The sequence below is a fragment of the Propithecus coquereli genome, unplaced genomic scaffold (assembly GCF_000956105.1).
Source record: "Propithecus coquereli isolate 6110/MARCELLA unplaced genomic scaffold, Pcoq_1.0 Scaffold184, whole genome shotgun sequence".
Taxonomy (NCBI): Eukaryota; Metazoa; Chordata; class Mammalia; order Primates; family Indriidae; genus Propithecus; species Propithecus coquereli.
This window is the reverse complement of record NW_012143190.1, coordinates 3,110,974-3,137,039: the sequence shown is the minus strand read 5'-3', so window position 1 is coordinate 3,137,039 and position 26,066 is coordinate 3,110,974. Positions and strand designations below refer to the sequence as shown.

Here is a 26,066-nt window from a genome sequence, read left to right as displayed (position 1 = left end):
TGTGATAAGAACATTTGAGATCTACTCTCTTAGGAAATTTTAAGTATACAATATAGTATTATTAACTATAATCACCATGTTATACACATTGGATCTTCAGAACTTGTTCATCATGCATAAGTGAAACTTTTTGTCTTTTAATTGGAGTATGTAATCCATTTACATTTAATATAAATACCAGTATATTTTGGTTTAAACCTATTATCTTGTTTTAAATCTAAATCTATTATCTTTCTGTTTATTCTGTTGTTGATGTTGTTGTGTTTCTTTTTTCCTCTCTCATACTCTTTTGAGTTATCTAAGGGTGTTTATCATTCTATTATCCCTTCTATTAACGTGTTTGATTTCAGTGGTTACCCTACAGTTTGCAGAATGCATCTTCCAGTTGTTAGAATTTACCTTAAGTTGGCTTTTACCACTTCCTTGTCAATGTAAAGCCCTTAGAATTTGTGTCATTTATTACATACTCCTGTATTTTTTGCTATTGCTATCACATGTTTTAATTCCACATATAATCTCCAAAAGACAGTACTAATACTGCTTTAAGCAGTCAATATTTATTTATATTTACCAATATATTTGCCTTTTCAAATCTCTTTATTCCTTTTGTTTACTATGCTTCCTTCCAGGATCATTTTTCTTCTGCCTTTAATATTTTCACTGCAGGTCTAATGGTAAAAAATTCTCTCTTTTTGTTTAACTAAGGTACAGAATTCTAGATTGGTAATAATTTCCTTTTTACGAAAAAACTTGCTACAGTTTTGGTAGGGATTGCATTTAATCCATGGATCAATTTGGAGAGAGTTTATATCTTTACTATGTTAAGAGTCTTCTAATCCATGAAAATGGTATGTCCATTTGTTCAGATCTTTAGTTTATTTCATCAGCATTTTATAGTTTTCAGTATACAAATATTGAACATGTTATGTTAGATCTATACCTAAGTATTTAAATTTTTGAGTGATTGTAAATGGTATTATATTTTTTAATTTGGATTCCCATGTGGCGTTTGGCTGGAATAGAGTGGTTGATGTCTAAGCAGTTACAATCTTGTTTAGCTGACCCTTTCCTGGTATTCTGTCTAGAGGAAACATGCTTTTCCTTTTTTCATTTTCTTTTTCCTGTCTGCTCTCATTTTTTCTAGGTTGCCAGTCTATCCAGTATCAAATTGGGTAATTCTTATGTTCTACCTTTACATTTACTGATTATTCCTTCTGTTCTCTCCATTCTACTTTTGAGCTATATGAGAAATCCAGGGAACCTACCATTATGTTGTTCCTCAGGTCCTGAGGTCCCTAGCCAGTCTGCCACCTTCTCTCCACTTTTCAGAGTCTTCTTATATTATTTTGTACATAATGTCTAGAGCTTTTAGTTGTCCTTAGGAGAAGGAATGGGGAAAACTACCTCTATTCTATCTTCCCAGAAGTAAAAGTCTCTAGATGCAAGCATTAATGAAATCTAACATGACTACACCTAAGTAGCTATAATCGTTTTGATGTATTAAATAAAATATAAAACGTACTTTCAAAGGTACAAATGCATCAAAAAAAGGATGGTTGAAGAAAAAAATTACTTTCAGGAGGAGAAACTGTGCTCAAGGACATTAAAGAGAAACTTTATAATTTGTGTAAAATATGTTCCCAGATCCAAAGAGCAAAGGCTTTGGTTTTGAGTTTCTTAATGTTCTTGCTAGGTGATGGGAGGATTTGGCCATTTCTTATCTCAGGGAAAAAAATAAATCTATATTTTATTTGAGAAAAAGGTAGCCATAACATTCTACCTTTCTACTGAAATCCTCTGGGAAATATTTCACCAATGTTTGTACCTACTTAGCAAATACACTGCCAATGGTTCCTGCCTTTTCTGGGATTCTATTCTAAAGGGAGCTTCTGTTCCAGGTCGCCTGAACTGGTGGTCCACTGTGTGCACGAGCTGTAAACGGCTTCTTCCTTTGGCCACGACAGGGGATGGGAACTGCCTTTTACATGCCGCCTCACTGGGTAAGCTCCGCAGCACAGACAGCGGGTGGTAGGGCTCCAGGCCTGCTCAATGCATTATTAAAGGGCAGACATATGCAAAGTAGGGCCAACTATGTCACTATCATCTGGAAGAGTCCCTAAGACATGGAGCCCAACAATCCTGACCTGTTTTGTCAAGTAGCTCACACCTGGTGGAAAGACAGAACACACACGGAGAAGAGACCTGTCATGATAGGAGGAGGCCTTGAATTTGAGCTTCAGGGTTAGGAATTAGAAATCGTGGCCTGGAGCAATCAAAGAGGAGTTTTTGGAGGAGGTGGGATCTTTACTGAGATTGAAGAACTTAAAAGAATAGGAGAGAAAACATTCCAAGTGGGGAGATCACATGGATAAAGCATAAAGCATAAAGGCAGGAATGCACAGGGCATTTGGAGGCAGGGCTGAGGCTCAAACAGGAAGTTTGGAGAGTGGTGCATGAGCTTGGGAAGATGCAGATCCACCGTAATGATAGCCATCAGTAACTGGCTTGGGCTCAAAAGGAACAACTGGTTATGAGCTCTGGGCGGAGGATTCCCAGAGGCGTGCCTCACAGCCCTGACTGACAGACAGACGTAGGTACTGCTTGGGTGAATCACAGGAGAATCAGCACAGTTAGAATATACAGCAGAGAGTTAGCAACCTCTTCCTATGGAGCCATGAGCTTCCTGCTCGCAAAAAGCTGCACGAGCAGGCGTGGCTGGCAATATTTGGATGACTGAAGGTCATAGTAGATTTTCTGCAAGCTCAATTATCCCCTTGGCCCAACCTCACAAGTTCAGGACTGAATCCATTTTGACAGGTGAGTCTGAGTTTGTGCCAGGGTTCCTGACATCAGGGCCAGGTGTTCCTCGTCAGCCCTGGAGGGTAGAGTCTTTCCAGGAGACAGGACCCTCTACAGGAATGTGATCCTTGTCAGTGAAACACATTTCCCCAGGCAAACATGACCCAGAGCAAGGGCCAGCCTCCACACCTTTCTTTGGACTGAGATGATGCTATAAAGGGCCTCAAGGGAAACCTACCGGGTCTGGGAAGGGCCCAGCAGTGCCCAGAGGAGGCTGCAGACTGAGAGCAAGAGGAACATTCCACAGGCTTGACCCGCAGTGGGAGAGGCAGGGATACCCTCCCACCTGCTTCCTCCCCACGTCACAGTGAGCATGTTCTGCTGGTTGGCATTATAAAAGTACTACATTCATCATGCTATGAACATGAAAATCAGTAATCTCACCACCCAGCTATGGCCACTTTAACAGTGTGGTATGTTGTCTTCCACTCTTTGGTCTGTTCTTTGAGTGAAATAACGATCTTCCTGTGTTCACAGTTTGAATCCAACATTTTCCCTTCAATATTTAATTGAGAATTTTCCATGCTATTATGCTCCAAACACATGATTTTAGTAGTTAGGTTGTATTTCATCATAATAGTTGATACTGTTTCCCTGTTATTGAATGTATTTTACCAAAAGAAGAGCTCTCTCGTGTGTCTCAAACAGCAGCCTTGTTGCTAAGCTTCAGGTGTGGATGTGTCTTTGTCCTTGAGATACTGCAGCTTGTAGTCACTGTCCCTCTCAGCACCAGAGGTGGGCTAATCCGCACCTTGCTGTGGTGTCCTCTGACGGCAGGTTTTTCCCCGTGAGCACAGTGGGCCCCCAGGCCTTTATGGAAAGGGAGAGCCTTCCTCAGACTGGACTCGCTCCATCTGCAGGGAGGCTGGGCCGCAACTCCCCAGGGCTCCTCTGAGAGTCCCCAGCACAGCAGTGAGCCCAGGGCTCATCACCAGTTGTTCCTTTTATCCAGGGCTTTGTTTTCATTCTGCGATCATGTAGCTAAACGCCACAGGACCAGGACTGCCCAAAGTGGCCATGTGACATTCGCCAGCAGTGCTCCTTGGAAACTTGCTGAACAGGCCTGCTGTTGAGCAAGGGCTGGGGGCACACACAGAAATGATGACGGTAATCCTGGAGCCAGGCTTGTAGGCAGACACACGTGGGACTACGAGCCGCCTCTGCAGGAGCCAAGACTGCCTGGGAGTCCCAGGAGGCAGCTGACACAGGCCTGAGGATGGGCAAGGAGCAGTGGTGGCCACACACCCCCATCCATCCTGTACAAAAAGGCAACAGCCTCACTTGCTAGAAAGCCCGCGGCAGTCCTTGGTGACTGCATGTCCAAGGAGCACAGTCAGCGTGAGCCTTTGCAAACATCAGTCAGCTCACGTCTCTCCTCTTCTGAAATCTTTCCTGAGGCTCCCAGCAAGCACATCCTCCACTCCTTGCCCCGGCCCCCTGATTCCGGCTCTAGCCACTGTTCCCTCTTGCCTTTTCTCAAGTACACCCCATGGGCTGCCCCCTCTGGGCCTGTCCCTGGCCTTTCCCTGTGCCCGGGACAACCACTCGGCTCCCTCTGTCACACACTGGGGCCTTTGCTCCAACTGATGACTCTCCATTTATGCTGTAATAGATACAGCCACCACTCCGCGCTCTCCGCCTGCTTCGTCTCTCCTGACGTCATACACTATGTGCTAACGTCGTGGCTGCCTCACTTCCCACTTTGCCACAATGTGTGCTCCATGAGATTTTAGGAACTTAGTGTGTCCCGGTCACTGCCATGTATATTCTCGGCACCTTGAAGAATGAATGAATGAATGAATGAATGAGCTCCCTGTGGCCAGCGCTGCCTCTCTCTTCAGTGCTGCTCCCATGGGTTGGGTTTCTTGACCGTGTCTGAGCCGCCCAGGGCACATGCTCAGAGATGGCTAGCTTGTCTATATGTGCCCTCGACGCCCAGCATGGGTAAGACCATCTTACTGGGAAACAGGGGTGCTCTCTCGGGCCACATGTGTGCAGTGGTGCCCGCTGATGCTCTGCTTGTCAGGAAGCTGAGATGCCCCAGGCTAAAGACATCGGATGTGGCAGACCCTGGAGAAGCCGGGATGCTAACGGCCCTATGTGAGGACACATCATAAATTTATCCCCCTAGGCAGTCTCCCACCAGAATGCAAGACCTAGACGGTGACCATTAGGTCCCTCAGGAAAAAGGATGAAGGGGAATTATGAGCTAATGGCAAAAATGGAGCAGCTGATTAAGGAGGCACCTTTGTGTGTGCAGACACAGGAGGCCAGCCCAGTGGGTCAGGATGGTTTGAGTCACCTCTAGCTTGTCCCCTCCTCATGTCCTTTGTCTCCTCTGCTCCCCATGGCCTCCGGCTGCAGGAATGTGGGGTTTTCATGACCGGGACCTGGTGTTGCGGAAAGCTCTCTACACCATGATGCGGACGGGGGCCGAGAGGGAAGCCCTGAAGCGGAGGTGGAGGTGGCAGCAGACGCAGCAGAACAAGGAGGTTAGTACCTGCTGGCGTGGCCAGAGCCCGGAACCCACGACAGGCGCAGCCTCGGGCCCTGGTGGAATCCAGAGCGTGGCCCCATGCCCAAGCCCACGTTTCCACATTTTGGCCCATGGAAGAGGATCCCTGCCACAGTAGCACAGCCCCAGCAGACTGTGACCACATGTCCACTCACACCCCCTTGAGGCGTAATTATGAAAGCCATCCACCTTCACTCCCCAAAGTGCCCCAGCTTGGACAATGAATCGCATGGTCACCCACTGTCAGTACAACCCACAGCCCCAGCCCCCATGTATGAGCTCAGTCCAAAGAAAATCCGAGTCATCCCTGGCCACGGTGAACATTAGAGCTTTGCCCTCCTGGAAAAAGACTCTGCCTGATTTCTGATTGAAACTGGCCCATTGTCCCTGTCAACTTTTTAATGGCCAGCCCGAGCTAGGAATTCCTGGGCATTCCTGCATGCCCAGGAATGTTGGTCTATCCCACACCATGGGGATGACCTTTGTTGGTGGGTGGACTCCCAACAGCTCTGAAATTAGAGATTGGGGTTTCTGAAAACATATTGTCCATAGCAAGGAGTGGAGAGGAAGTGGCCACTGATGCATGTGCCCAGGCTGGGTGCTGGTGAGGCTTGGACTGAGCCGGACAGTCTGCACAGCTGCCCCAGGCCCACCTTGGTGGGGAGGGCGAGGAGATGGGGCAGCACTGCTGGGCCCACCCCCAGCTCCTCCCACTGCCCTTTGTGCCAGTCAGGGCTGGTGTACACGGAGGAGGAGTGGGAGCGAGAGTGGACGGAGCTGCTGAAGCTGGCCTCCAGCGAGCCGCGCACGCACTTCAGCAAGAACGGCGGCACGGGCGGGGGGTAAGTGCGGCCCCTGCTCTCCCCAGAGGTCACCCAGGGACACTAGCAGCATGGCAGGTGGTGTGGGCAGAGCACGGAAGCTCTTTCCCTGAGCTGTGGAAGACAGAAAGACTCCAGTTTTGGAGCATTAGATGCCAGACGAGGACACACAAGAGGGTTGTGGGCACTGGCTGGCCCCTGCCAGACACTGGGAGGAAGTGTACGCAGCCCCCGCGTGCATTTCGCAGGCAGAGGCGAGCTCACTGGGCTGTCCCTGCGCACATCATCTTCAGACCTCGACGTGCAGAGTGGGTGGCGGCTGGCCGTGGCAGAGGTTCAGGGCACAGCCAGCTCTGGAGGTGGCATGTGATGGTGGTCATCCCACACACCACCATTGCAGAAACCAGGCTTGGAAGGCTCAGGCTGCTGGGTTTGGGTTTCTTCCCCACTAAATAATTAATTTGCGGCTTCAAGAAGTCACACTGAGAGTAAAGGTTTGTTAAGGTAGCCTGACGCTTCCCAGAGGGCTCCGTAGGTGTTATACGTGTCCCGGCCGAAAGGCTTCGCAGGCGCGCACATTGAGGAGCAGGTCACTTCCGCAGACACAGCTGTCATGCTCTAGTATGGAACGAACAGTGCAGCCCAGTGAGAGGGCCACAGAGTCTTTGGCCACGGCGTATTGTTTGGCTCGTACTGTTTGAACCTGAAAGCAAAAGTGTTGACCCTGGAAAAGGTCTCAGCCAAACATGAGAATGTGTGAGCATTGACACCAAGGAGACCCACAAAAGGACCGGAGGACAGCGTGCAGCTCCAGGTGGCCCTCGGGCTCACAGGCCCCGCAGCTTCCATCTGGGTCCTCACCCACCCTCGCAGTGGGGCCTGGTGGTCCCTCACTCAAGGCCCCTGGATGGAGAACAGGCTCCGACAGGGTCCGCAGCACCAGCAGCAGCACCAGCAGCAGCACCTGGGACTGTGTCCAAGGATGAGACCCTCAGAAACACAAACCCAAGAGCGTGATTCCTACAGGGTTGTGCCGTCACTTTGTTTTAACAATGTGGCAGGTCAGCACCGACAGTCTGTCCTGTTTAGGATATTTGGGGACAAGCATGCTAAAGACTCCACGGGTTCACAGAAACTCTGCTCTCTTCTTTTTCATACCCCTGCAGGGTGGGCAACCTGCGGCCTCAGGGCCACATGTGGCCTTCTGGATCCTTGAGTGCAGCCTTTTGAGTGAATCCAAATTCTACAGAACAAATCTTTCTAATAAAGGGATTTGTTCTGTGAAGTTTGGATTCGGTCGAGGGGCTGCACTGGGGGATCGTGAGGGTCACATGTGGCCCCGCGGCCGCAGGTTCCCCACCCCCTGGCATCTTTTTCTCTGTTGTCTCTCCCGCTCCTGCCACAGGCAGACGCCCAGTAGGTGCTGGCAGGTTTTATCCAGTCCTGGTGTCTCTGCCCCGGTGGGAGGGACAGGAAAGACAGCAGCAGTAATGACAGTGATAACAGGAATGATAACAGGTGACTGTCACCACTTACAAATCCTCTGAGTACCCCTGTCCAGGAGGAACTGTGCCCATAGTCCATGGTTGGTCAGCCTGTCTGACTTCTCAGGCCGTGACTGGGCCCTTGCTGCCTGCTCCCTGGGCCCCGAGGGGGTTCAGACTTGAATGGGGGCGGAGGGGTGTGTGGTGTCTGTCCCTATCTCCCCTTTGTGGGCAGAGCAGAGCCACAGCAGAGAAGGCCTCCTCAGTGACAGAGATGGCAGCTCTCTTATTCTCTCTGTTCCTTCTCTTCCCCTCACCCCTTAAGCCTTGAGGGGAGCAGGGAGCTGTGGGCCTTGAGCCAGTGGCGGAGACCTGCCCCCGCGGCTTCCTCTGTCAGTCGGACAACAGCGGCCATGTGCTCCGGACGCCTCCCCTCCTCTGTGGACCCCTGAAGACCTTGCTGTGTCCCCACCCCCCTTCCCCATAAGCTTGGTTTCAGTTTTAATGATAAAAATGCTCCTAAGTCAGGGGCAATCAGTGATGGATGGAAGATGTTATTTTTTCCCAAGACATTTCCTGGTCGTTTGAGTGCCCTTCGCTGTAACACGGACCAGCGACCCGCGGGTGTGCGGAGCTGGATTTCAGGGCTGCTGGTGCCCTCCTCCCTCGGTGGGGAGGGGCCCAGGGAGGGGCCAGACAAGTGCCAGTGTGGGTGGGGACTCTGAAGCCCACGAGGGCACAGGAGCACCCTTTCCTCTGTCACTTGCACAGACCAGGGCCAGGAAGCTCTGTCTGGCTTGGTGCCCAAGCTCTTGTGGATTTTGAATGATTGCAGAGTCTCAATTTCTTCCCCCTGCAGCCTCCCATGCAGGGCTTGGGGTTGTGTGGCCCAGTGTCTGCAGCCTTCACTGGGTGGTCCCCCAGATCCCACAGCAGCAGCTAAATTCCAGGAGGCGAGGCACTCGTGGAACCAAGGCTGCCTGGCTCTGTCATGCCACTGCTGTCAGTGTGTGGGGAGCTCCCCTGAGACACAGCCTTTTTGTCATCTCACATGACCTTCCCACCCTCATCCTCCCTTCTGGGTGACTCTCCAGGTGTTTCCCCCCCCAGGAGAGGTTCCCCTGCTGCGGGTCCCACCTTCCCCACAGCACTCAGGGTATCCTGCTCCCCACGGGAGGCACGGGGGGGTCCTGGTGACCATGGCTCTGCACTCGTGCCTGGAACCCAGTTCCATCTCTGATGACGGGTGGGCAGACAGTTCCCACCCCGGGAACACGTGGAGGGGCATCTCAGGGGCTGCTTGGAGCAGGTGGCCATTCACACTGTTGCCTGGGCATCGTCAGACTTGTCCCCTGACACAGCCATCTCCTCCTTTTCAGCCCATTTCCCGTTAGACATTCTGACTTTTTATTCTTTATGTTTCTGTATTTTTTTTTCTTTTTACAATGAGCATGAATTCCTTTTGTTATTAAAAAATGCCAATGAAAATGCTTACTTGCAAAACATTAAATGGCAGAGTCTGAGTGATCAACCGTAATCTGACAAAAGGATCTAGGTCCCTTTATGAGTCTCTGTGATGACCCAGACACTTCCCCATCCTTGTATGAAAGTGTGGTCCCCTGGCCTGGAACTCGCAGTTCTGGTGACCAAAGCACAGGAGAGAAGGAGGAAGCTGGGAGTCGGGAGAGGGGAAAGCAGACAAAGGTGAGATGGGCATGTCGCCATTTAAGAAAAGAAAGGAAACTCCTCATTCTGGAGAGAGAGGGATGGAAAGTGTGGTGGTGTTGGGGTTCTAGAGGGAGGTGGGTGAGTCCCTGGGGCACAGTGGGACAGGGCGGGGGACAGTTAGCACCATGGTCAGGCCCTGCGCCGGGCACTCCGTATCCTGTAAGCCTGGAGTACCCCTTTCACAGACTGGAAAACTGAGACCCAAGGGGACTAAGTGACTGTCCTAAGACCACAAAATGACAAATTCAGGAGCCAAGAAGTCAAAATTTGTTCTAATTATCCTTTCGGCGCCAGGTGAGGAAGCTCATGCCTATAATCCTAGTACCCTGGGAAGCCGAGGTGGGAGGATCGCTTGAGGTCAGGAGTTCAAGACCAGCCTGAGCAAAAGCGACACCCCATCTCTACTAAAACAATAAATAAATAAATAAAATTAGCCGGGAGTGCTGGTGCATGCCTGTAGTTCCAGCTACTTGGGAGGCTAAGGCAGGAGGATCGCTTGAGCCCAGGAGTTTGAGGTTGCTGTAAGCTAGGCTGACGCCAAGGCACTCTAGCCCGGGCAACAGAGTGAGACTCTGTCTCAAAAAAAACAAAAAAAATTATTGTTTTCTCTTTTGACTGGGCTCTACAACCCTCAAATACAACGAAGTCTGTAGAACCTCAGGCAATGGGTCAGCCTGAAAAAAAGCCACCACTCTGGGCTGGGGTGATGAGAATGAGGACACAGTGCCTCGGTCCCCAAACAGGGGCAGGTGCTTCTGAGCAGGGGTGTGCTCAGAACTGCAGGAGGAGTTTGCTCTGAAGCTCCTACTTGCAAATTCTCTGTGGCCAAAACAACTCGAAATCAGATGGTCGGTGCTGGTGCTGCTGCTGCCGAGACCTGAGACACCACATGCAGAACACGCAGGGCTGCTGCCAGGGGTTGAACGGCCCTCTCCAGCCAAGAGTGAACTTGGCTCGCCCATCACCAGAGCTGCCATCCTGGGGGCTCAAGCCCAGGTGAGGGGCTTCGGGAAGAGGGATGCTCCCCAGAAGAAGGATAATTCCACCCTGAGCTTTGCGGTTCAGTGGAGAAACCAATGCTGTGGCGAGGCTGCCCATTGCCAGCGAGCGCACACGGCCCCTGACCCCCACGCCGTGCATACTCTGGGAAAAGAGGGTGGTGCCTAGTAAGAGGAACCCAGTTAGTTGCTCTGAAACTGAGAACAACTCCGAAAGCGATTAGTGAAGGTGTCAGGGTACTTGTTCTAGTTTCAGGCCAACTGAGATATGAGAACAAGGAAAAGGACCCTGCCTTGTAAACGCTGACCTGAGACCCAGACTTAAATGGCTGAGTTTTGGTCCCAGCTTGGGCATGTGATCTTGAGCATGTCTCACAAGCTCTCTGAGCCTCAGTTTTCTTCATCAGTGACATGCACTTGGTAGTACCCCCATGGCAAGCTTTCAACTTTTGATGGGTGTGTAGCAAACCACCCCAAAACTGAGTGGCTTAAAGCAGCAGCCATTAGATTTGCTCACGTTCCATGGATCAGGAGTCTGGCCTGGAAGTGCCTGGAGCCCTTCGTGAGATGTATCCGGGTGACAGTTCGTCTAGATGGAGCTGGATGGTCACAGATAGCTTCACTCACAGATCTGGGGCTGGGAACTGGCTCTCAGGTGGGCCTCTCTCTGCATGGGCTTTTGTCCTTGCAGAGACCCAGGCTTTTTACGATGCAGTCCCAGGGCAGCCCCCAGTGTGCAGATGCATCTCGAGCCTCTGCTTGCATTATGTGTGTTGATGTCCCTCAGGCCAGGGCAAGTCACGTGGCCTAGCCAGCCTCAGGGTGGACAGAAAGACTCCGTCTCTTGATGGAAGGAGGGGTGTTGCCACATTGCAAAGAGGCAAGCGTGTGGAGTGGGGAGGGTCGCGGCCCTGAGAGCAGTCTGCCACGTTCTCTGAAGCTATGGGTGTGGGGTGGTGAAATCACAGATTTGAAAGTGTTCGGAAAGGGCTTTCTTACACCTGTGGAAGAACCGTTTATTAAGACTGTGTCGTGCTCAGCCAGCGGGTGGGTGTGGTGTGCCTGCTGCCTGCGTGGTGTGTCGTGAAGGCCCATCACGGGCGAGTGCAGAACAGGTGTAAGAATCAACAGCTTGAGCTTCGTGGTGAAGATGATCATTTGTGTTCTTTTCCCTCTCCCTTTCCCTTTTAAAAGAACCACTTGTTTTCTGTTTGCTGAGACAAGTGAAGTGGCAGCTGAGAGGCCAGTGGGATTAAGGGGAGAGCAGAACAGAGCCTCGGGGATGGGCAAGGACCCCCAGTAACCCCCTCGGTGCGTCTTCTGTCCCCGCTCCCCGCTGTCCTCACAGCTCCCTGCTCTGCTTTCTCGTTGCAGTTGAGTTTCTGTCATTTCTCTGGCAATGTGTTGGCTGCATTTCTTCTTTATTGGCCTTTTTCAGAAATAGCTGGAATCTTAAATGATTTCTTAACTCACAGTCTGAGAGTCATAAATTTCAGCCAGTCTTTTAAGGAAAAGCAAGTGGCATTTCATTCCTGGGCAGTGCCCACGCCACAGTCTGGCGCTCCTGGGCCGTGGGTAGCCCCCGTGTGGGAAAGGAGGCGATCTGTGGATATTCCTCAAGGCTCTATGACGTTCATCAGCAAACTGAGCAGAAAAAGCATCTGTTCGTGTAAGGTGTCTTCACTTTGCAGATGTAGTATTTAGGTCAGATTTTTTTTTCCAGAATATTAAGGGGGTACAAATGCTTTGGTTACGTAAATTGCCTTTGCACCGCCAGGGTCACAGCTACAAGCATGCTCATCCCCCAGACAGTTCACACCACACCCATTAGGTGTGAATATCCCCATCGCCTCCATCCCCTCCCACCTGCCTGACACCCTATGAATGTTACTTCCATATGTGCACTTAAGTGTTGATCAATTAGTGCCAATTTGATGGTGAGTAATGTGGTGCTTGTTTTTCCATTTTTGTGATACTTCTCTTAGAAGAATTGGCTCTAGCTCCATCCAGGATAATACTAGAAGTATTAGTTCACCATTTTCTTATGGCTGAGTAGTACTCCATAGGTATACATATACCACATTTTATTAATCCACTCATGTAGTGAGGTGCACTTGGGTTGTTTCCACATTTTTGCAATTGTGAATTGTGCTGCTATAAACATTTGAGTGCAGATGTCTTTATTATAGAATGTCTTTTTTCCTTTGGGTAAATACCCAGTAGTGGGATTGCTGGATCAAATGGTAGTTCTACTTTTAGTTCTTTGAGGTATCTCCATATTAATTTCTATAGAGGTTGTACTAGTTTGCCATCCTACCAGCAGTGTATGAGTGTTCCCATCTCTCCGCATCTGCACCAACATTTCTTATTTTGAGACTTTTTGATAAAAGCTATTCTCACTGGAGTTAAGTGATAATCTCACTGTGGTTTTGGTTTGCATTTCCTGGATGCTTAGAGATATTGAGTGTTTTTTCATGTTGCTTGGCCATTAGTCTGTCTTCTTTTGAAAAATTTCTGATTATGTCCTTTGCCCACTTTTCAATGGGTTGTCTTTTATTTTTTTTCTTGCTGATTTTCTTGAGTTCTATATAGATTCTAGTTATCAGCCCTTCATTGGACATATAGCATGCAACTATTTTCTCCCATTCCATAGGCTGTCTATTCGTTCTAATGATAGTTTCCTTGGCTGTGCAGAAGTTTTTTAAATTGATCAGGTCCCGTTTATTAATTTGTGTTGTTGTTATGATTGCTTTTGGGGTCTTCTTCATAAATTCTTTGCCTAGGCTGATGTCTATAAGAGTTTTTTTGTTTGTTTGTTTGTTTTTTTTTTTGAGACAGGGTCTCACTGTGTTTCCCGGGCTAGAGTGCCGTGGCGTCATCTTAGCTCACAGCAACCTCAAACTCCTGGGCTCAAGCGATCCTCCTGCCTCAGCCTCCCGAGTAGCTGGGACTACAGGCATGCTCCACCATGCCCAGCTAGTTTTTTTTTTTTTTTTGTATATATTTTTAGTTTTCCAATTAATTTCTTTCTATTTTTAGTAGAGACGGGGTCTCGCTCTTGCTCAGGCTGGTTTCGAACTCCTGAGCTCAAACAATCCGCCCTCCTCGGCCTCCCAGAGAGCTAGGATGACAGGCGTGAGCCACCACGCCCGGCTCTATAAGAGTTTTTTAAAGACATTTCTCATTGAAAATAAGACCAAAGCTGACTCTTTATCTATGAATGGTTCTCAAGTAGGAACCTTCCCTAACCTTCCTATATGAAGAATCTACATTTTATCACTGTGTTTTTTAATAACTGATAGTTTCTTATTTGATCACCTGTTAATCTCCACCCCTAGGCCTGCATTCATGTGCACAGATAGCACATGCACGCACACACAGAGCATAGTACTAGACCCAAGTAGATAATCAATAAATAGTTGTCACATGAGTGACCTCAACTTATTGATTCCAAACAGGAGGATGAGTCTTCTCCCTAAGGCCACACTGGCCACTGCTAAGAAGCTCCTTCCAGAGCCCAAGACATGTTTGGTCCCTTCAAGGTACCAGGGGGACCCACTCCTTCCATCCTGGCTTCTCGGGCCGTAGCTCTTGGCAGGGCCCCTGCCAGCCTATGCCTTCGAAGAATCTGTCATAAAAGCTGCTGTCTGGGAAGACAGCGCGTGGCAGGCCACAGAGGCCCATGGCAGTGCACAGGCTGGCTTCAGCCCTGCCAGCCTCCTAAGCCTGGCTCTGCGGTGCAGGGCTGCCTGGAAAGAGTCGAGTCACACCGTGCAGAAAGGCTGCCCATGAGGTCTGTGCCTGGGGAGACCTGCGCAGCTATGAAAAGGGGTGAGGAGCGCCCCCACATGCCACACTGGGGATATCTCAGGGACACACTGGGAAGAGGAAAAGGCAAGGATCAGAATAGCGAGTCTAGCGTCCTGCCTCTCACCCAGAGGTGGGGGGGGTGTGCATCGTCTGTTTCCTCATATTTACATGTGTGTGCACACACGTGCACTTACACTTTTAAATGAAAGGTACAGCAAGGGGAACCAATAACTATGGCCCCATAGATGGGGCCACTGCAAGTTATCGTCCAAAGCCATTCATTTTGGAGAGGGAAAGTGGACATTAACCACTCGGGATGGCCCAAGCAAAGTAGGATGTGTGGTCACCTCACCTGGAGGAGGGGGGACAGCCTGGGAGGCTGCACCCAAGCTATCCCACTGTGTGATTGGGTGACTGCCCTCCAGCAACCCCTGCTGCCCCCAGACCGGCTTCCTTATCTGTGGCACCGGCTCTTGCTGAGGGTAATCTCTAAGTGTTGTGGCTGCAACTTAAGCCAGGGCACCCCCTAATCTGCATCTGCCTCTGTTCCCGGGGACCTGAGATCCCATCTGCAGTTTGCTCCATGGCCTTTGCTTCTGCCGGGAGGGGTTCCCAGCATGGCCTCTGTTCAGGACTTTTCCTGCCACCGTCTTCCTCAGGGTGTTCTCATTGGGTAGATGGTGTGTCCCTGCTCCTGGAAATTCTCCCACCACAGGCACACACTGAAGGAGAGGAGGGGATGCCCAGGGTATGTGGCACAGCGCAGGTTAAGAAGTGCTCGGGGCATGCACATCTTTGAGGATGAAGCCATTGTATTGCATGTTAGCCTTCTTAACAGTAAATGCTGATTATTAGGATTGTGTCTTTGCCCAGAGACTAGATTCTACTCACAGTCCCAGATCTAGCATTTTCTCAGTAAGCTCACAGGAAGAAAATGTGAAGCCTCAGGGCTCAAAGTGGGAGTGAATTTTCAGAATTGGTTTTTCTGGAGCCGATTTCTACCAATGGGCACTGATTGCAGTAACTCACACATGCAGGTCACGGTTCCAAAGTGTCGTCCCAGACATGATCTCATTCGCCCCTCTGTTTGAGAGCCCCTGCCTAAATTGGGTTCCAGTACCAGAGCAGCTAGCAACCCTGACCAGGCAGGAAATGAAGGGGAGCTGGATGTGGGTGTATATAGTGTGCCTTTCACAGGGTACTTCATTTACCTGCGAATAGTCTAATGCCTGGTTGCCCCGCCCATAACCAGGGGTCCCTCACACCAGAAACTTGTTTATACTGACAGACGCTCTTGTGGCTCTTGACTGACCTGTGTCTACTTTATTCCTGCCAGACCATCTCCCTGGCGCTGGGGCCCAACTTGTGTTCTCTCCAGCATCGAGGGGAAAACCCAGCCTGGGGTAGCCCCTGGTTCTTGCACTGTAAGGCCCAAATTTAATATGCCACCACAATGGGAAACAGTCCAAAGATTTTTATTTGCATAACCTGGGCACAGAGGAAGGGCACAATGAGTCATTAGGGCAGTCCTCCATCCCAGGGTCGCATGAGGCAGGAATGAAGAGTCAGGCAGAGAGAGAGAGAGAGCATGGCAACTAGCAGAGTTGGTTAAAGGCGCAGCAGGAAAGTGGGGAGCCCAGCCTCCTAGGTGGGAGAAATGCCTCTACGTTCTCATCTCTGGCCACCAGCTTGAGCCATTTGGGTGTGGTATTCTACTTCCAATGCCCAGGCCACAACCTTTGCTGTGCCATTCCCATTACAGTCAACTCTATGATGCCTAAGCATTCGACCTTGTGCATAGTGACAGGTACCATTTGAATAGTGGAGACTGTAAGCAAGTAGGGAAGGGCATTGTGATGCTCAAGTTGCCCCAGACTAGAACTAGGACCCTCTCTTCCACCTCTTGGATCACTGAGCAGGTTCTTGGTTGCTCACCTGGCTCCCATGCTCAACACCAGAACTGGAGTGGAGAAAGGTCACTCTGCTCCAGGCTCTCCTCCCTCACCCTCCCAGTCACCCTATCAGTGCTACCTGTGTCCAGCCATAAGGCTCCATGATGTTCATGGTCCAACTCCATGCCTCGGCCCTAACACAGAACTGAGGATGAGAGGATGGGTGGACAAATGAGTGGGTGGATAGATGGATGGAAAGATGATGGATGGACAGGTGAGTAGGTGGATGGATAGACAAATGGATGGATGGATGAGTGGTTGGGTAGATGGATGGATGCATCGGTGGGTGAATAGATGGGTGGAAGGATGGATGGACAGATGCATGGACAGCAGATGGATGGATGGATGAATCAGTGGGTGGATCAATGGATGGATGGATGATGGGAGGGAGAGGAGGGTGGATGGATGGATGGATGAAGAGATGGATGGATGGATTAATGAATGGAATGATGGATGGAAGGATGGATAGACAGATGCATGGACAGCAGATGGATAGGTGGCAGATGGATGCACAAACAGCAGGTGGGTAGATGGATCAATGGAGGGACGGAGGGAGGGAGGGACAGAGGAAGGAGTGGATGAGCACGTAGATGGGCATATGGCTGGACAGATGGGCAGAAGATGGATTGATAGTAGATGTTATATGAGGGCAAGAGTTACCTGAGGGCCTCTACAGTGCCTTTGACAGCACCAATATATAGTAAGTGCTTGATAAATATTTTCGGGTTTTTCAGTTTGAAATACAATAGCCCTGCTTTAAATTTTGCATGAGAAGAATGCCATGCCACTACAATGGTGTCTAACACTTAGCCTTTGCACTGTTGTCACCACGGGTCCCCTTCTGTGTAGCTATTCAGATACCAGAGTGTTCCGTCAGGGAGAGAAGATGTGACTCCGACTCCTGGACTGAGAGGCTTCCCCTTCACCTTGCCCTTCCTTCTTCCCAGCATTAATATCTGACGCATGAGCAGCTCATCTCTTTCCAACTTTGACCTCTCCATTCACTGAATTGGGGAAAAAACAGTGCTCCACATTTCTAACTGGGGTATTTTTCTCTCTGAGTGTGCAGGTTGTAACTCCATGTTCTCTCCTCTGTGCCACTTATTGTCTTGTTCAACCGTCCACTTGCCCGACACTTAGTTAGTGCATAACATGTGATGGGGACCAACAAGCAACTTCCAGAAACATTTTACCCCCAAACATAGCAGGTTGGCTCTCGGGTGTGACTGGGCAGGATAATCACCTGGAATGTTTGAAAATGCACACCCAGGAGCATTGTGTTTGGACTTGGCATATGTATACATATTGAATAAATAGATGTAGGTGCATTTGTGTATACATATCAATACATATTTAAAACATTCTTCTTCCACTTCCCTTCCCTTCCTAAAAACTTCTGTCCTAAAGCCATTAGGTGGGGCAAAGCAAGGTGGGCACCTGCCGTGGAGTGGGGGATGCGAGGGCACAAAGGGCCATAGCTGGGGTGACAGGGCCAGACAGGGTGAAGAGGGCAACCCCGGGGGAGGAGCAGCAGCAAAGGTGGGAGATTGCTTACATACGGGGAGACTGAGCAAGTATGTAAGCACTTTAAGATTAATGGAAATGAGGTTTTTCACTGTTGATGTTACAAGTAGAAAGTTACAAGTAGAATGAATTTTGTAGGGTTGGATGGGAACTGGAGGTATCAATGAACTCTGGGTTTTCTATTAATATAATATTGAGATCTATAGATAGATGGATAGATGTAGAGAGAAAAAAAGATGAAAATGAAGATGTAAATGTGTATGTGAGAGTGAACTTGGACCATCTTCTTGTGCCAGGAAGCAAGGAAGTGCTCTAGAACGTGATGAGAGGATGTCATAAGGACACAGGTCCAGCTGAAATAAGCCACACTGACCAAATCAAGGCATATTTGAGCATCCAAATAATCACACTAATGGATTATAACCCAGGAATAAAATAGAAAACCAAGAATCCATAGTGATATTAAAAACCATCTAAAGGTTTGCTAAGGACTGGAGTATCTGCATAGGTTCTAAGTTCCTCCCCCCAAATGCTTGTTAACTTCAAAGGGGGAATGAGGGGCTTCGCAGGGGCAAGGTCTGGCAGATGCCCTCCAGGGGTGGTCCACGTCAGCATCGCCAGTGACAGGATCATCTGTGGTTCCACACTGCCTGCCAGGACGCCACGAGGAGAACTTGGCATAGCCCAGTCTAATCTAATTGTGAAGAAAGAGAGAAACCCTGATTGAAGACACTCTACAAAATACCTGTCCTGTAATCTTCAAAGTGTCAAGTCTATGGAAGTCAAGGAAACCCTGAAAAATGTTCCAGAACAAAGGAGACTAAAGGGAAACCACAACTAAGTGTAGCAGGTGATCCTGCACTGGAACCTCTGTCCTAACAGGCATTGCTGGGACAACCGGCACACCGTGCATGGGGGCTGGTGATTGGATGTATCCGTGAGAACGCGGCTGTGTTGTAGTTATGTAGGAGAATGCTCTGGTCATAGGAAATATACGCTAAACTCTTCCAGGGTGATGGGGCATCAAGTTGGCAATTTACTTTCAAATGGTTCAGAAAAATAAAAGCTATTTTCACTACATGTGTAACTGTTTTGTGATTTTTTTTATTGCTGCCAATTTTTTGAACTATTAATATTAAAATAAGGTAAATTGAATCACAAAAGAATAAACAAGAAAAAATATACGTAGTATAACTCCAAAACTCGCCAGGTGGTCATGATGCGTTCTCCAGAGTTCACAGCCTTTGTTCTAGAAGTCATGGGAACAGTTGACTGGGAACTCTGTCCGGGGAGCTGCTTCCCCGGGCCACACCAGCCTGCATTCTCAAACAGGGCCACATTTTCCGGCTCAGGCCCTATTTGCTCCAGTCCTCACAGGCTCCCTCAGCTCATTCTGAACAAGCCCAAGAGCCACCTCTTGGGGGTCTTGGCCGGGTATTGCCACCTCCACTTGCAGGCCCTGTGGGTGCAGCCAGAACCCATGGTGCTGTGAACACTGGCTCTCTTCCCAATGCTCCTCCCTTTGGGTGGCCCTGCTGTGGAGGGACAATAGGCTATGGTCTCTGACCAGATGTCTCAGAGTCCGAGTGAAACAGTCCTTAGAGCCCGCTCTTCCCTGAGCCTCAGACTTGAGCCAGGGGCACGGGCTGGGGAGGGTCTGAGCAGCCTGAGTGGCACATTCACATCACTTCCCTACTCCCACCCTGAGGACTGAAATCTGGGCAGCGTCTCACTGTCTTCTTCCCTCAGGGTAAGTATTTCCTAGAAGGCTCCTCGGGTCTTGGTAGTAATGATCCCACCAGCCCATCAGATGTGCCCAGGCCTCCCCGAGTCCCTCAGGGAAAAGGCTTCAGCCTATGCTGCTGTGTGTGGAAATGAACAGAAGAGGACCCCCATCCACCCGGCCCCCATTGCATCCTTGTGAAGAACCCCCAGGGTACCAAGCCCCCATGGTGGGCCACCTCTGCCTGCAGGTTCTCTCCGATTTGTCTGCCAAGACCACCCAACCCAGAGTGGGGGTGGGGAGCTGGGACTTGGACATTTGTCACTGGTAGGCGGCATGGGAGATGGCCTTGGACAGCGTAGCTGACAAGGTCCTCAGAGATCAGACCCGAGTTGGGTAGGCTCGGCCCCTGCACAGAGTGTTCTCCATTCTCTCCATCCCCCATCCTAATTCTATCCAGTGAAGGTCTTGCTCTGATTTGTCTCCTAGCGTGGACAACTCTGAGGACCCCGTGTATGAGAGCCTGGAAGAGTTCCATGTTTTCGTCTTAGCCCATATACTGAGAAGACCAATCGTCGTCGTGGCAGATACAATGTTAAGAGATTCAGGTGGAGAAGGTAAGTTCCTCAAAGAGATGTATTTTATTCACAACCCAGAAAGCGTAACATCCCAGTTAAAGAACAGACAGCGTAACTTAAAGGCCTGGACGTCATTCTGCATGGACGCATAGTGTATTATTTCTCATTTCTCCTGAACTCAACGTGTTTCTTTTTCCTCCCTAATGGCAGCAGGGGTTGCTCTTGGCCATCCACCCTGCGTGTCAGCAGCAGGTGGCCATGAGAAATCTGGCCGTGTGAGGGCGGCGACTGACCCCCATCGCGTGCCCAGAGCACGGCCACAGCTGACAGCTTGTACCACTCCAACAGCCCCGGGCCGTGTCCCAGAGCCCCTCTACAGTCTACACATGTGTTAAAAAGAAAAGAAAGAAAGCGTAGGGCCACTCAGCAAGGTTGTTGTAGAATCAGAACAGCAGAGAAAGAGGCAGGGAGGAGTGGGCTGCTATGTCCTGCCCACCGAGGGCCAAGCTCTGTGCACAGCCCCTCCTCAGGTGTGTGCCCTCCTCTGGCCCTCACCACAACCTCCCGGGGTGGACACTGCCCTCCCACTTTGCAAATGAGGAAACTGAAGCCCAAAGGGGTTCACCTCAGGGCAGGAGTGCTCCAGAGAAGCCTGTCCTCCCTCTGGGCTACGGCTTCCCAGAGCGTCCCTCCAGCCCAGCTTACATTTTAACCTGCACCTTAACAAAAGTTGTGGGTATTCCAGGGAGTCCTGCAAATTAGGATGTGGCCCTTCTTGCTAAATCACAGCTACCCAAGAAAGCGTGATGTGGCCACGATGGTTACGTGCACAGGGAGCTGGTTGGACGTGGGCCTGCTGAGGTCCACAGCTCCTGGGTGCAGTGGCAGGACTCACATCGGGGCCTGCTGTGTGAGCCCAGGGCCGAGCTCCCAGGGCCGGCAGCTCTCCAGGGAGTGGGGGGTGTCCACACTTCCTTCCATTCTCCCTGGAGCCCTCTTGCAGGTGGGCCTTCCCCGCCACCTCTCAATGGGATTCTCCTGTGAGCTGAGCCACACTGACCAATTTAAACAAAGGGAGGATGGAGAAGGAATCCTAAAATCTTGTCAAAGATGGCCCTGAAGATATTGTCCCTGTATTCCGCTCAAAGGAGTGCAGCCACCCACTGACTCTGGGGCCTAAAGGCCAGATTCTTTATGACCAAAGAGCAGATGCTGCTTCAGGGCGGATGTTTTCAGAAGTTACTCTATTCCAGTGAGGGTTTTAGGCTTTTCTTCCCTCTTTTTCCTGAGTAAGGAAACAAGCAAGATTGTAGGAAAACAATCACTAAAGGGTCCGATCCTCATTTCCCATCTGTCTTACGACTTGGTCCTGGAGCTCTCTGGTTAGCCCTGGCTGGTTTCTCTGGATTCCATAGAAGAGGTTCTCAAAATACAGGACAAACGCACTCTCAAGAAGCATAGGTATTGTTGTTTTGTATACAGATGCCGTGTTCATTAATGAACACTAGGAGAGGAAGAAGTATATCCAGAGCAACATGGGTTTCCAGGCTGTGACTACCTTCCCTGTGCTCACCACAGAGCCCCCGGGATGGTGGGGGATGTGCCCTCCCGACTCGGGCCCTGCTGCTCCTCATGCCTCACCTTTGTCTGTATCTGCAGCATTCGCACCCATCCCATTTGGGGGGATTTACCTGCCCTTGGAGGTCCCTCCCAACAGATGCCACTGCTCACCTCTGGTTCTGGCCTACGATCAAGCGCATTTCTCTGCCCTCGTGTCCATGGAACAGAGAGACCAGCAAAGAGAACAAGGTATGCCCAGCTCCTGAGAGATGGTGGGCGCTGGGGACAGGGGTAGGGGCAGAGCCATTGGTGGGATGTCGTCAGGGAGACATCGGCGGTGGGCATAGGAGAGCACAGGGAGGTGGCACCTGGACAGGTCCCCTCAGAAGCTGCCTGTGCACACTCAGCAGTGATGGGTTTTGCATAAAAAGTTGAAAATGACAATGCAAAAGACCATATTTCATTTAAAATACTAAACAAATGACCTAATTCCACCACACTGAAATAGCCTCTACTGTTGTTCCCTTTCACATGTGTGTAAGTTTTATATGGATTTAATTAGATGTAAATATTTTTTTAAAAAAGCCCTTCAACATCAGGAATTGGCAAACTACAGCCCACCACCTACTTTTGTGAATAAAGTTTTATTGGAACACAGCCACATTCATTCACTGATGTATTGTCCACAGCTGCTTTCGCACTACAGTGCAGAGCTGAATAGCAGCCGCAGAGACTGTGGCCTGCAAAACCTAAAATACGTACTAACTAGCACTTTATGGGAAAAGTTTGCTCACCCCTGCTCTAGAGTAAGATTTTGAATCAAAAGGTCAACATTTCCTTTCAAATCATTATAGCTGAGTTTCCTACAAGTAGCCATTTCAGTGCTGCTGATGGGCTGGCTGGGCTGGCCCCACAGGCTGTGCACTGCACAATTCTAGGACACCAGTTGATGTCTTTGCTGGGGAAATAGGGGAATTTTGTTTGGAACGCTTTCTGCTTTCTTGTGTTAGCTACTGATGGATGTGTGACTAGCTGAGCGGAGAGGGAAACCCTTCCTATTGTCACCTTGTTTCTGGTCTAGGCCAAGAATCCACCAGGAGACTGAAGGACAGACAGGATGGACTAGTTTCAGGGTCCAAGCCATTGGGTGTGGTCACAGGGAATTGGAAGTGACTTGTCCAGGCCCACTATAAGGCAGGAAGCTCAGGGGTGTCTGGTTCTTTTACACTGACTGTGTATCGTGGGAAGTAAATACAGCAACAAAAATTGTCCCCATCAGGACTCTCAAATGCTACCCCTTCCTGTAGACGGCGCACATGGAAGGAACACAGACCCATGAGCAGAACCCAGCCTCCTTCCGCCCTCAGCGAGGTGCAGCACCAGCGTGTGCACTTCCTGGCATGACAGGGAGCTGGGAGTGAGGCCTGGGGCTGTGCGGTAGGAGCCGGGAATGAGGGCAGCTCGGGGCATTCGCTGACCCGTTCTCAGTCGCTGAGGCAGAACCACGAGGGGCTACACACGTGGTACCGTGGGCACATGGGTCCCAGGAGGGGACAGCAGACCAGAGGCTGCAGCCAGCTGTGATGGGAGTGTCATGTCGCCTTTCTTTATTATTTCCAGACATCTCACTGGCCAGGGAAGGACAAGAGGCGTTCCTGCCTTTTCTGTTGTGTCTCCATGTTTCGTCCAGTAGAGCCTGCATCTACTTTGTAGGTTTTTAGCCTTCTCAGGGCTTCCCGCAGCTCTGGGGAGACGAGAGGGGCCTTTCTCAGGGACTGGGATCCAAGCCAGGGCTGGGCCCTCTCCAGTCCTGGGGGAATCTCTGTGGTCAGAGAACAATGACAGTCTCCCAGGGCCAGCATCTGACGCTGCTGAGCTTGGGGTTCAGTCACAGCCTGCTTCATGAGGCCACAGACTTCCCAGCCCAGAGCAGGGGAATTTTCACTCCCTTGTCCCTGCTCCCTCCGCACTGCCACATTTTAGGATCCAAATTCCATATCATCGGGAAGATTTTTGTTTATGCAAAAACGTCTACATGCATGTCCTGGTAGCTTTGCAATAGCTGAAAACTAGAAACAACCCAAAATGTTCTTCCTAGGTGAATGGTTGGACAAGCGGTGGTACGTCCATACCATGGACTTCTGCCCAGCAATAGAAAGAAGGACTACGACACACACAGTAATTTCCAGATGGGTCTCAAGGGAATTATGCTGAGTGAAAAAAGCCAGTCCCAAAAGATTACACACTATATGTTTCCAGTTGTGTATCATTCTTGAAATGACAAAATTCTAGAGATGGAGAACGGATTAGTGGCGGCCAGGGATTAAGAACAGGGGAAGGGTGGTGGAGGGAGGTGGCTGTTTATAAAAGGGAAGCATAAGGGACCCTTATGGTGATGTGACTGTTCTGTGTCTTAACTGAGGTTATTACATAAGTCTACACATGTGATAAAATTGCATAGAACTAAATACACACATAGACACAGACGAGTGCATGTAAAACTGGTGCCGTCTGAATACAATTAGCAGATCAAAGCCAATATCCTGGTTGTGATATCGTACTATAGTTAGCAAGACATTACGACTGAGGGGGGTGCGAGATGTATACACAGGACCTCTCTGTATGCTGTCTTACAATCGCGTGTGACTCTACAACCATCTCACAAGAGAAGGTTCAATGTGCTCCTAGATATGATAAACATGTATTGACTAGCAGGAATATTAATGGGCTAAAATTATTTTAAAAGACTTGTTTATTATTTTTCCTAACTTAAAATACAGATTTGGGGGCAGCAATTTGGATAATCCATTCTTTTTTATTGATCTTTCCCAAGAACCAGCTTTTGGTTTCACTGATTTCTATCAACTCCATTTCTGTTTTTAGTTTTATTGATTTCTGCTCTTATTGTTATTATTTGCTTTGTGTTTAATATGCTATTATTTCTCTAGTTTCTTAAGGCAAAAATTTAGATTACTATTTTGGGACCTTTCTTCTTATCTGATATAAGCATTTTAATGCTATAAATTTCCCCCTAAGCACTGCTGTAGCTGCATCAGATAAATTTTGATATATCATATTTCCATTTTCATTATGTTCAAACTATTGTTTAATTTCCCAGGAGGTGTCCTCTGACTCTTGGATTATTTAGAAGTGGGTTAAGTTCCAGATATTTGGGAAGTATTCAAATATTTGTTACTGATGTATATGATCTGAGAACAGACTTTTTATGATTTCTATTCTTTTAAATGTGCTAAGATTGGCTAAGCATATGTTCTAGCTTGCTGAATATTCCATATGCGCTTGAAAAGAATGTGTATTCTGCTCTTGATGAGTTCCATAAATGTCAATTAGCTCAAGTTCTCTGATAGTGTAGCTCAGGTCTTCTGCGTTCCTTCCTGATTCCTGCCTACTTGCCCTGCCAATTACTGAGAGAAAAGTGATGAAATTTCCAAACTATAATACATTTCTCTATTTCTTCTTTCATTGTTGTTAGTATTTGCTTCATATACTTTGAAGCAGTATTGTTAGGAGCATGCATGTGTATGGGATTATTATGTCTTCTTGGAGAATTAACCCCTTTCTCATTATAATGGTCTTCATTTTTTTTGGTAACAGCCCTAATTCTAGAGTCTACTTTATACAATATCAGTATGGCTACTATAGCTTTCTTTTTACTAGTGAGTATCTTTTAACCTATCTAGGTCTTTATATTTATAATGGGGTTCTTGTAGATAGTACATACTTGGGTTTCGCTTTTTAATCCAATCTGATAATTTGTCTTTTAATTGATGTGTTTTGAGCATTTACATTTAATAGTATTAATGATATGGTTGGATTAAAATTCACCATCTTGCTAGCTCTTTTCTATGAATATTTGTTCCATCTTTGGTTTTGTTTCTCTTTTGCTTTCTTATTTTGGATTAATTGGGCTTTTTAATGCTTCCACTTTGTCTCCACTATTGACTTATTATACCTCTATTTTTAATGGTTAGTGGTTTCCTAACCACTAAGGTTTACAATAAACATCTTTAATTAATGAGATTCTATTTTCAAATAATATTATTCTACTGAATGTGTCGTGGAAGGATATTATGACCATGTGTTCCCAGTCCCTGCCTCTCATCCTTTGTGTATTATCAGACATTGCATTTTTACATCTGCTATAAACACAAAATGTACTGTTGCTGTCTTTGCTTTAGACAGTCAGTTAGCTCTCAGAGCAATTAAAGGGAAGGAAAAAAATGAACTTTATTTTCACATTCATTGATTCCATTTCTATCACTCTTCATTGTGTAAATCCCAAGTTTCACCAGCAGCGTATTTCTTCCACCTGAAGAATTTCCATTAACATGTCCTGTAGTACAGGTCTGCAGGCAATGAATTTGCTCACTTTTGTTTGAAAAAGTCTTTATGTCTGCTTCATGTTTCAGAGATACATTTGCTGAGTACAGAATTCTAGATTAGCAGTTGTTTCTTTCAGCACTTTAAAGATGTCAGTCCATCACCTTTTGGCT

The 26,066-nt window shown here is 48.7% G+C and overlaps 1 protein-coding gene across 1 annotated transcript in view; it reads left to right on the top strand.

The window, feature by feature from the left end:
- The window catches only part of OTUD7A (OTU deubiquitinase 7A), a 93,207-nt gene that overhangs the window by 58,296 nt on the left and 8,845 nt on the right, over positions 1-26,066 (top strand). Inside the window, exons 5-9 of the mRNA XM_012642702.1 lie at positions 1,899-2,000; positions 5,224-5,351; positions 6,125-6,216; positions 19,904-20,031; positions 21,652-21,801. Coding sequence (XP_012498156.1) covers positions 1,899-2,000; positions 5,224-5,351; positions 6,125-6,216; positions 19,904-20,031; positions 21,652-21,801 — 600 coding nt within the window. The remainder of the gene's footprint in view (positions 1-1,898; positions 2,001-5,223; positions 5,352-6,124; positions 6,217-19,903; positions 20,032-21,651; positions 21,802-26,066) is intronic.